At 44.4% G+C, this 12,388-nt stretch overlaps 1 protein-coding gene across 2 annotated transcripts in view; it reads right to left on the reverse strand.

Moving 5' to 3' along the window:
• LOC110500005 (synaptotagmin-1) overlaps nt 1–12,388 on the reverse strand; it is a 140,473-nt gene that overhangs the window by 39,337 nt on the left and 88,748 nt on the right. For both annotated transcript variants that reach the window (XM_036957293.1, XM_036957292.1), the window contains exon 4: nt 11,682–11,864. In XM_036957293.1, coding sequence (XP_036813188.1) covers nt 11,682–11,838 — 157 coding nt within the window. In that variant the 5' untranslated portion in view covers nt 11,839–11,864. The remainder of the gene's footprint in view (nt 1–11,681; nt 11,865–12,388) is intronic.

Below are 12,388 nucleotides of genomic sequence, written 5' to 3' on the forward strand. Positions count from 1 at the left end.
GTATCAGAGGAATGGTAGAGTGGCCAGACGTGCTGTAAATAATGAGGACAGAAACACAGTGTCAGACTGCTCCGTTCTGGAGGGATAATTACGGCTTCTGCTCACAAAACATCAAACACCTTGCAACCCACTCCTCCTTTCAACAGAGAGGGCCACCAACAGCCCCATCAGCAAACAAAATATGTTTTTGTCAATATTTACCATGCACAAGATGGAGACCATATGGTAGATTCAGGCTGGTTTGATTTACTTCACCAACGAAGGATCTGATAATTAAACAGTTTTCCCACCTGTATAAATTCAAGCAAGCTATACTGAACAAAAATATTAACACAACATGTAAAGTGTTGTTCCAGTGTTTCATGAGTTGAAATAAAAGATCCCAGAAATGTTCAATACGCACAAAAGCATATTTATTTACATCCCTGTTAGTGAGCATTCTCCTTTGCCAAGAAAATCTTTACACCTGACAGGTGTGGCATATCAAGAAGCTGATTAAACAGCATGATCATTACACAGGTGCACCTTGTTCTGGGGACAATAAAAAGCCACTCTAAAATGTGCAGTTTTGTCAAACAAGTTTTGAGGGAGCGTGCAATTGGCATGCTGACTGTAGGAATGTCCACAAGAGCTGTTGCCAGAGAATTGAATGTTCATTTCCCTACCATAAGTCGCCTCCAACATCATTTTAGAGAATTTGGCAGTATGTCCAACTGGCCTCACAACCGCAGACCATGTGTAACCACGCCAGCTCAGGACCTCCCCATCTGGCTTCTTCACCTGGGGGATCGTCTGAGACCAGCCACCCAGACAGCTGATGAAACCGAGGAGTATTTCTGTCTGTAATAATGCCTTTTTGTGTGAAAAACTCATTCTAATTGGCTGGGTCTAGCTCCCCAGTGGGTGGGCCTGGCTCCCAAGTGGGTGGGCCTATGCCCTCTCAGGTCCACCCATGGCTGTGCCCCTGCCCAGTCATGTGAAATCCACAGATTAGGGCCTAATGAATTTATTTCAATTGACTGATTTCCTTATATGAACTGTAACTCAGTAAAATCGCCTGAAATTGTTGCATATTGCATTTATATTTTTGTTCAGTATAATTACAGAATAATTACAACCATAGTAAAGATGACATGGTACAGTTCCTCTCTGTACACTACTCAGAAACCTGTTGTGGTACTCCTAACTCTGATCGTATGGAACACTGGGAGCCAATTGGCTTCATTGTAAATCCAATGTTTGTCACCTTTCTGTGCTACTTTGAAGACTCTATATCTGCGGGCCACTAGAAAGAACCATCACAGGAGAAATACATGACGGTCTATTCTCCCTGGGGCTTTGGCTTGCCAGCACTTCACTGAATTTCCGTCACCGCCTCGCTGTCAGAGAGGAGGGAGGGGGAGAGAACAAAATCGATAAGCACTCTCCTTTAAGGAAAAACATTGAGTGATGCTCTAAAATAACTTTGGGATCTACAGCCTTGGCCTTACCAAAGTGGTGTGCTAATGGCAGTGACAATCTCCCCCGACCCACGCCATTTTGAATTCGCTGTGGTCTCTCGAAAAACTGGTTTGTTGCTGCTCACAAAGTTGTTGAACGGTAAACAAGAAAACATTTGAAAAATATGAAATATTGTTTTGAAATGTGCTTGTTATAATTGTTTTAGCGGTAAAACTATGTCACTTTGCGTTAGTATCGTAATTATCAATACCTAAACATAATATAACACCTCGCTATCCATCACTGACTCCATTTCCTCTTGCATCCTCGGTTGACCCTAAAGTCACAGGTTTAGGGCTGAGTTAAAACCTCTCCTCTGCTCCTTGGCCAAAGCAGGGGCAGCGGTCTGAGACTGATACCTTTGGGATACCACCACATGTTCCAGTGTTTGACCCGTCATTTTTTTCCACACAGCCTGGCAGACTATCTTTTAATGGAAGTGTCGGAGATATGGCAGGATCCTATTTCAGGCCTGAAAGCTGGGATGGTAAGTCACATTCCCACTGAAGGAACCGGAAAGCTGTGACACTTTTTTTCAAATGGGAGGTCTGATAAAAATGATTTCTAATATCAATGACACAGCAGGAGTGTAAATAAATGAACTGATATAACAGTGGAATTTGGCATTATTTTGACGAAGCAGACTGCACTGCAATTGGATTCCGTTGTGCATCATGAAATATAATGTGTTTAAATGGTACTGCCATCCTCTGTGGTTATTTACAATGTGTTGTCATCAGCGGTACGTGACCTTTATAATGCACAGCCCACTGCTGTAAAACTCAATGCAATAACCCAGGCCTTGCTGGGTATACTTTATTCTGCATGTCTCTCATACTGCAAGACACTTTTGTGTTGCTTAATTAAAATAACCTGAGTCCCCGAAAGCAATAAAAAGCATTCCCTAATTAACTACATGGTGCGTCTATTCTCACTTGAGACCGCGACGCCAGCGGGTGCACCGCACTTCAACTTTAAGCAGTAGTTCTCCCTCGTTCCGCCACACACAACGGCGAACGGAAAACGATGGAGGCTCTGGATGATGGAGTGCGTGTTCGGTGTTCACAGCTCCCGAGAAGAGGCGCAAATCAAATTTCTGCCGCCGTAGTCAAAAGCCATCCAGCGAGCGGCAGCCAATACGCCACACAATGAGACACCTCCTTGGCTTTCAGCTGTGAATATCATCGGCCAACTGATAAGTCTACCATCTTTTCTCCTCCGGATGCCTTCAAGGACACAGCAGGGCCTTTTGGCTCATTCGCTCCGAACCAGGAGGCTCCAGCTGCATTTGTCTGGCGCTCCGAGTCCCCAGCTTTCTTATCAAACTCATGTTTTTTTTCTTCCAGACAGAATTGATCTGATAACCGGCTGGAATGGGGACCATTGAAATATGACAGCTGAGTTATCAGACAGGGTTTTTTAACAAAACCTTGCAGACTGCCAAGGGCTATAGAACTCTTGCCACATGGAACAATGCAAACAGGATGAGGGACTCATCAGACATACACTCTGGAATGAAGAAGAAAAGGTTACAGTAACTGACAGGTATTTTACTGAACTTCATCTGTAAGAGATTATTGGCTCTATTTAACAACAGCTTATTTTAAAGGAATCGGTCATGGTTTTAATTAAATAGCAGAAAACAAATAATTCAGTCAACATTCGTTTCCGGTTATAGAATATGGGGATATTGTCTATATTGGTGGTTCCCAAACTTTTTATAGTCCTGTACCCCTTCAAACATTCAACCTCCAGATGTGTACCCCTTCTAGCACCAAGGTCAGCGCATTCTCAAATGTTGTTTTTTGCCATCATTGTAAGCCTGCCACACACATACTATACGATACATTTATTAAACATAAGAGTGTGAGTGGGAAGTGACAAAGAGCTCTAATAGGGCTAGGGCACAAATAATAATTTAATAATAATAAATATTTTTGCTCTTTATTTAGCCATCTTACATATAAAACTATACGTTCATCGAAAATTGTGCATAACTCACCACAGGTTAATGAGAAGGGTGTGCTTGAAAGGATGCACATAACCTTGCAATGTTGGGTTGTATTGGAGAGAGTCTTTTCCACACACAGTCTGTGCCTGTATTTCGTTTTCATGCTAGTGAGGGCCGAGAATCCACTCTCATACAGGTGCGTGATTGCAAAGGGCATCAGTGTCTTAACAGCGCGATTTGCCAAGGCAGGATACTCTGAGGCAGGGCATGAAAAGGATAACGAATCCAGTTCATACAATGATGGAAATACCTGTGTGTTGTCCTTGTTATTGCAGACAGAGAAGAGCTCTTCTTAATCATAGCCTCAATTTTGTCCTTGAATATAGTTGGGGAGAGTCCCTGTAATCTTAGATTCAGATCATTCAGGCGAGATAAAACATCACCCAGATAGGCCAGTCGTGTGAGAAACTCATGATCATGCAAGCGGTCAGACAAGTGGTCAGTAAAGAAAAATTATGTAAAGTAAAAATGATGGTCTGTAAAGAAAACTTTAAGCCCGTGTTTCAATTTAAAAAAATGTGTCAATACTTTATCCCTTGATAACCAGCGCACTTCTGTATGTTGTAAAAGCGTTACATGGTCGCTGCCCATATCATTGCATTGTGCAGGAAATACATGAGGGCCTTGCTTTAACAAAGTTAACCATTTTCACTGTAGTGACCAAAACGTCTTTCAAGCTGTCAGGCATTCCTTTGGCAGCAAGAGCCTCTCGGTGGATGCTGCAGTGTACCCAAGAGGCGAAGGGAGCAACTGCTTGCACGCACGTTACCACTCCACTATGTCTCCCTGTCAAGGCTTTTGCGCCATCAGTACAGATACCAACACATCTTGACCACCAAAGTGCATTTGATGTCACAAAGCTGTCCAGTACTTTAAAATGTTCCTCTCCTGTTGTCCTGGTTTCCAGAGGTTTGCAGAAGAGGATGTCTTCCTTAATTGACCCCCCATATACTTGACAGACATATACCAGGAGCTGTGCCAGGTGCGCCACGTCTGTTGACTCATCCAGCTGTAACACATAGAATTCCCTGGCTTGTATGTGAAGCAGTAATTGTTTCAAAACATTTCCTGCCATCCCAGCTATCACAGTGGATCTGGGCCGATTCCGGCTGAGAGTCGGGCACTTGGCTGAGAGTCAGACTCGGCTGACGTAATGTGGCCCGAGTCTGGGCTGCCTTCGGCAGTATTACTTATGGCTAGGATGTGGGGATTGAGCTCGGTCCAATTCCGGTGTGAGTTAGCTGGCCCAAATGTATTACTTGGGGCTTGGGCCAATTGGGTCTACTCTCTGGCAGATGATTACACATTTTATTAGTCACATGAGCTGAATACAAAACGTGCAGACCTTACAGTGAAATGCTTACTTACGAGACCCTAATCAACAATGCAGTTTGAAAAAAACATCTAAATACGAATAAGATTAGGAAATAAAAGTAACAGGTAATTAAAGAGCAGCAGTAAAATAACATTAGCGAGACTATATACAGGGGGTACCGGTACAGAGTCAATGTGCAGGGGCAAGGGTTAGTCGAGGTAATTGAGGTAGTATGTACATGTAGGTAGAGTTATTAAAGTGACTATGCAAAGATAACAACAGAGAGTAGCAGCGGTGTAAAAGAGGGGGGGCAATGCAAATAGTCTGGGTAGCCATTTGATTAGATGTTCAGGAGTCTTATGGCTTGGGGGTAGAAGCTGTTAGTAGCCTCTTGGACCTAGACTTGGCGGTCCGGTACCGCTTGCTGTGGGGTAGCAGAGAGAACCTTCTATGACTAGGGTGGCTGGAGTCTTTGACAATTTTTAGGGCCTACCTCTGACACCGCCTGGTATAAAGGTCCTGGATTGCAGGAAGCTTGGCCCCAGGTGATGTACTGGGCCTTATGCACTACCCTCTGTTGTGCCTTGCGGTTCGAGGCCGAGCAGTTTCCATACCGGGCAGTGTTGCAACCGGTCAAGATGCTCTCGATGGTGCAGCTGTAGAACCTTTTGAGGATCTGAGAACCCATGACAAATCTTTTCAGTCTCCTGAGGGAATTTTTTTTGTCATGCACTCTTCATGACTGTCTTGGTGTGCTTGGACCATGTTCGTTTGTTGGTGATGTGGACGCCAAGGAACTTGAAGCTCTCAACCTGCTCCACTACAGCCCCATCGATGAGAATGGGGGCGTGCTCGGTCCTCTTTTTCCTGTGGTCCACAATCATCTCCCTCGTCTTGATCACGTTGAGGGAGAGGTTGTTGTCCTGGCACCACACAGCCAGGCCTCTGACCTCCTCCCTACAGGCTGTCTCGTCATTGTCGGTGATCAGGCTTACCACTGTTGTGTCATCGGCAAACTTAATGATAGTGTTGGAGTCGTGCCTGGCTGTGCAGTCATGAGTGAACATGGAGTATAGGAAGGGACTGAGCACGCACCCCTGAGGGGCCCCTGTGTTGAGGATCAGCGTGGCGGACGTGTTGTTACCTAACCTTACCACTCGGGGAGCGGCCTGTCAGGAAGTATTATAGACGATTGGTTAAGTACACATCACTGCATTTTGTAACTTCATTGTTAACTTCATTGTTACTTAATTGTTAACTTATAGACGTACGAGATACCAGACCTGGTCTTATGGATGGCTAACTCTGGAGATCCCTACAATCTCCACTGAGTTACAAGTAGGTAAATCTATTTGAGTTTTCTTCACCTTACTTGTGGAATAATCTCCAAGGCTCTCTAAGATTGGACAAATTGATGCCTCTGGGACAATTTAAAAGGCTGATTGAGGACCTTTTTGCGGAATAATGTTTGTTTTCTATGATTGTGTTTTGCTTTCAGTGTTTTGATATGAATATTCATGTAATATTGATGGGTATTATTGATGTGTATAGTGTATATTGATGGGTATTGTTCAAGTCAAATTGTATCTGACAAGAGCAGGTATAGACTTTACAGTGAAACTCTTACTTATGAGCCCTTACTTACGAGCCCTAACCCAACAATGCAGAGTTAAAAAGTAACATTGATGTACAGTATATAGTGTATATTATTGTTGTATAGTGTACATTGATGTGTATTGATGTCTATTGAAGTGTTGCTCAACTGAGAGACACAACCACTTTCAGGTGTGGCAATAGATAGTGCAGGATCAGTCAAATCGGTGAGACACGGAATAGGAATCATGGATGCTTAAAGGGCTGTAATTCATTGTCTAGTTTTGGAGCAGATTTCCATACTATCTCAATGGTACGGGGCAGAGGCAGTCTGAGGGAGTTGGAGCAGTTTGATTTTCCACGACGGGTGAGGTTGATGAGATGGGCGCATAGTAATCAGTCACGTGCGGTCTGCCTCGGGGCTTGGTGGGAGCTTCCTGCTTGTTATCACATTACCCATGGTCCTCTGAGGAGATACCTGCCTCCTTACATCTTTATATAGAGGATCCAATAGACTGGCAACAGTAGTGGGCAGGGGGGTGGGTGGTGTGTGATGATGTATCAGGGTAATAGGCATGGCAACACAAACTAATACATTATGACAGCACACTGTTGGTCAATTAACCTTGACATTACATGTTGTTATGCCAACAAGAGCAGCACCCCAGGTCCTTGAACTTTCCCACTGTGGGAACAACAACAATGACAGTGCAACAATAGCTGCAAATGGGGTAGGATGAATATATAACAGAAAAAATAACTAGCTACACAAACTGGTATTTGTGGTAAGATTTACAGTATGTAAAACTAATGAGGAAGAAAGTGATTGAGTTTCGGACCAGGCCTCTGATTCCCTTCTTTGAAATGCTACTCTGGGGGTGGGTGAGGTGTGAGGTAGCGTACTGGGCATCTCATTTTATTTGTTTGAACGCAAAATGGTCAAGCATCACACTGTTGATGAGGGGAGATCTCACCCTGCACTCCATGGAGCACCCTCCTGACATGGGTTCAGGTGTGCGGGGGGGCAAGCAGTTTGATCCGAGGAGGGCTGTTCTTCCCTTCTGTATAAGCTGCGAGCTCTAAGTTCTGATACCCCAGCCCCATCCTGCTGCCTAATGGCAGGCCTACTGGCTCAGTCCAAGCCCCGGGAGAGGACTGGGACTAGAGCCAGACAGAGAGAGACAGAGAAGTTTGTCTTTGCTGATCTACCTCCAGCCTAACCCCCGGGGTGCTGTCATTTCCGAGCAGAATCTAAATGAAATAAACTACTCAGTAATTATTGTAAATCATTTTTTGAAATGTTAGCTTTCAGTCACCTGTACATCTAATTTTATTTTAAAATCCCAAACAGTCCATTTTGTAATGAGTATGAATAGCTTACCCACAGAATACCCACAGAAACAGGTGTGAAAAAAAACACTAATATTGACAGCCTTTGAAAATACATGTTTTTAGAAATGTCCTTTTCAATATGTTTGTCTGTGTTATTTAGAGTAATGGAGGAGAGTGTGGAGACAGCAGTTACGGAGCAAAGCATTTCTAACACTGAGAGGTTCATTATTGTCCCTTGGTGTTTAGAGGGAGTGCTGGAAAATTCATTACAGCGCCTCCCGCTGAGGCCACAAGGCCCTGAGCATGGTGTGGTGCGGCCCAACACAAACAGATACAGCTGCAGCGGATACACCCCTCTGAGTGTGGCCATGAGCTTTATGTGGCGCTCGCTACGGCATCACATGGCGTTCTCCACACAAGCCAATAATATCAGTAGTCTGACAACAAACTTTTAGTGGTAAACTTGAAAGAGAGAAAAGTGGGACAGTCTGCATTAATCTCCACAAACATCCTGGTGGTGGCAATGCATGCTGGGATTGTGGATGGAACTACAGCAGGTAATGGAGGAAGTAATGCTTTTAATAACATCCTCTTTGTTGTAGGTACTCCTTGGTGGGAAATAGTTATGAGACAGCGAATTAGAAATGATTCGATTTGATTTATTAGGACCCCCATTAGCCGACGCAAATGGCAACAGATAGTCTTACTGGGCACGTATCAAAAAAGACATTACAGACAAAAGACTATACAATTTCCATACACTACATGTTAATGCTTTGAAATGTATGTGTGTGTGCATCTATCAGTTACACATACATGTCAGTACTTTACACAACAAGTAGGTCACATGGGGGAGAGGCGTTGTGCCGTGTGGTGTTGCTTTATTTGTTTTTTTTTAAACCAGGTTTGGTGGTTTAAAATAATTTTGAGAAGGGAAATGTATGAAGAAAACACTGAAGATTTTTGTAGGGATGCAATTCAACTCCATTTGAGAAACAGCCACTTCCAGCAGCAGCAGCCAACAGATGGGGCTGAAGAGGAGCTTCTGGCTTGGAGATTCATCCATGGATCTTTGTTAATGTCACAAGGCATTCCACTGAGTTATACCAGAGATACAGCACAAGATGCCCGACTCTGACAACACCGTGCATTCAGCTTTACCTCCAGGAGTCAAGTCTTATAGATAACCATCTATTCCTATGTAGAAATACCCACAAGGAAACAATTTTCTATGGCAATGGATTAATTCTGTTTTATTCATGCTGCCTTCTCACCTTGAATATTCCTTATTAATGCCCTGTCCCCATCCTGGGAGTAGCTGTATTGATATTCCCTGGCACAAACACGTCAGTGGGCATTTATCAGGCTGGCAGCCCTCGACGCGGAGCCGCTCATTTTCTAGTTCTGACTGAGTGCTGGAGCAAAAACTGTAATTTAAACTCTACTATAACTGAGTGGCTTTTTGGGGGGCTGCTTGCAGATACCATCTCTGTCTGAGGTGCACCCAACAACCCCTTATTTAGTCTTTGTCCACATCACACAATGTGATAATTAGGGAGAGAGGTGGTACATGGGTTGTTACAAAGCCTAATGGGCTGGTTGCCACCATGTCATTGCCAAATACAGACAGTGAAATGAAGGAAAGATCGGGTGTTTTGGAAGGGTAACGCAACTCCATTGTGAGAGTGCTGAGGCACCAGGTTAGCTGTGCTGGCTAGGATTGAGGGGTGTAGTTTAGTAGCTAAATGTGACAGGTGGCGTATCTTCAAGCCCTCTCATGGTGAAACAGTTCTGATATGAGGGACCATTACTCTAAGGCACAGGGGACATCAGAGTCACCCCCCTCCACAGTGTCTTCATTATGGCTTCCATATGCTCCTCAGTGGTGCCAATTTCATTGGAGCACCCAATGGCTCCAACACACTTCTATGAGGAGACCAGGAAGTGTTTGTCGCTTGTCATTTGTCAATCAATGAAAGTCTATCTCTGGTCTGATGGGGTAAAGTCCAGGGCAGCACATACTGACCACGGACTACTGTTTAAAGCTTCTTCGGCTTTATTTCCCAAAGCAAATATGTTGGTTTTAAATTAGCCAGACCAGACGCCGGAAAAATCTTTCATCGCTATCAGGCTCCCTGCGCTATGAATCTAGGACAGCGTAATATGACAAATCAAATCAAATTTTACTTGTCACATACACATGGTTAGCAGATGTTAATGCGAGTGTAGCGAAATGCTTGTGCTTCTAGTTCCGACAATGCAGTAATAACAAGTAATCTAACAATTCCAAAACTACTGTCTTGTACACAGTGTAAGGGGATAAAGAATATGTACATAAGGATATATGAATGAGTGATGGTACAGAGCAGCATAGGCAAGATACAGTAGATGGTATCGAGTACAGTATATACATATGAGATGAGTATGTAAACAAAGTGGCATAGTTAAAGTGGCTAGTGATACATGTATTACATAAGGATACAGTCGATGATATAGAGTACAGTATATACGTATGCATATGAGATGAATAATGTAGGGTAAGTAACATTATATAAGGTAGCATTATTTAAAGTGGCTAGTGATATATTTACATCATTTCCCATCAATTCCCATTATTAAAGTGGCTGGAGTTGAGTCAGTGTCAGTGTGTTGGCAGCAGCCACTCAATGTTAGTGGTGGCTGTTAAACAGTCTGATGGCCTTGAGATAGAAGCTGTTTTTCAGTCTCTCGGTCCCAGCTTTGATGCACCTGTACTGACCTCACCTTCTGGATGATAGCGGGGTGAACAGGCAGTGGCTCGGGTGGTTGATGTCCTTGATGATCTTTATGGCCTTCCTGTGACATCGGGTGGTGTAGGTGTCCTGGAGGGCAGGTAGTTTGCCCCCAGTGATGCGTTGTGCAGACCTCACTACCCTCTGGAGAGCCTTACGGTTGAGGGCGGAGCAGTTGCCGTACCAGGCGGTGATACAGCCCGCCAGGATGCTCTCGATTGTGCATCTGTCGAAGTTTGTGAGTGCTTTTGGTGACAAGCCAAATTTCTTCAGCCTCCTGAGGTTGAAGAGGCGCTGCTGCGCCTTCTTCACAATGCTGTCTGTGTGAGTGGACCAATTCAGTTTGTCTGTGATGTGTATGCCGAGGAACTTAAAACTTGCTACCCTCTCCACTACTGTTCCATCGATGTGGATAGGGGGGTGACAAGTGGCGTCATTCACGTTGGAGCTAAAGCAACAGAACCTCTCTTTTTCACGGGAGCCATTTCCTGACACGAGAATTACTTCCACATGAGCCGGTGGATTTGTCTATATTTAGGACTTGGGAGGCTGAACACAACAACGTCCACTGGATAAGTAGGTTGGGGTTTGGGATAAACAAAGGATGCTGCTGTCCCAAACTAACTGCTACTGTTCCACAGACGTTACAGGCAAAGACAAGTATCTCCTCCGGAATCACTGGGTGGAACATTTTTATATAGGAGTGATGGGCTCACAGTTGGTCAGGATTCCAACATGCTGTAGTCATGTCTCCTGTCGGGGGAGGGTATTGATGGAGGGAAGAAACGCAGGGTGCCCAGCAATACAGACAACTTTGGAGATTGAAAAAGTTAATTTGCTTTGAGAAAACCAACAATTTTGGAAATTAGACATACTTTCCAAACACAACTCTGAAGTCAACGCCGTTTGTTTTCTTGGCACCTCAAATGCCAAATGGGTTTCTAAAAGTAGTCACAGTACTTCTGAGTAAGACCATTAGTCCCTATCCACAATCAGTCATAATGGCCACTTGTACTTTGTTGATTGCAATTAGTCGCTAAAGAACAGATCCAAGGGTGCTGTAAGGCATTTGTGAGATGTCTACAGGAAGTAGCTACTCAACCAATCACCACCCTGTCACCGGGCAGGTTAGGGGACACCAACCACTAACATGACTCACGTGGGATTTTGTTGAGCTCATTCATGAACTTGTCCTTGAGCTTGGAGAAGTCCTCGCTGGATCCGGTGCCAGAGATGTCGGTAGAGTTGGCACCGACCGTGGAGGCAGTGGTGGACATCGGGGCCGCTGCCAGGGCTTCCCTTCGACTCTCAGCCATGGTGGTGTTGAGCAGCCAGGCAGAAGCTGGAGGAGAGATGGAGAAAGAGTTGAGTTTAACACACCTAATTTAATATAGCTTCCAGTGTACATAGAATAAATAGATACAGAGAGGCAGATCGAAGGTGGAGCGAGAGAGAAAGAGAGACAGGGAGACAGAGTGAGAAAGAAAGACAAAGCAAGAGAGAGTCAGGTAAGATTAGCTGGTTGTGACAGATGCCTTCCAAAGACAGTTTTCTCTGGCCCTGCTACAGATGAGTGAGTGGATGCTCCCTCTGTATGACTAGTTGCTGGCTCAGCCTGAGTAAACACACCTTGAAACCACAATGATCTTGCAGGGTTCAACCAGCAATCCCAGGCAGATGAAGCTGGCTTTCACACCACACAAAGCCTGTGTCCCAAATATAGGGAATAGGCTGGCATTTGGGACGTACACAAAGCCTCTAACACCTCCACTTTTTACTTTAAGTGTGAACTTTTATGCCGTTATCTATTCTAGTCATGCAAATGGACTCCCAGGCATGTGAATGAATTGAGAACAAATATAGTAT

Source organism: Oncorhynchus mykiss, chromosome 21 (assembly GCF_013265735.2).
Source record: "Oncorhynchus mykiss isolate Arlee chromosome 21, USDA_OmykA_1.1, whole genome shotgun sequence".
NCBI classification, from domain to species: Eukaryota; Metazoa; Chordata; class Actinopteri; order Salmoniformes; family Salmonidae; genus Oncorhynchus; species Oncorhynchus mykiss.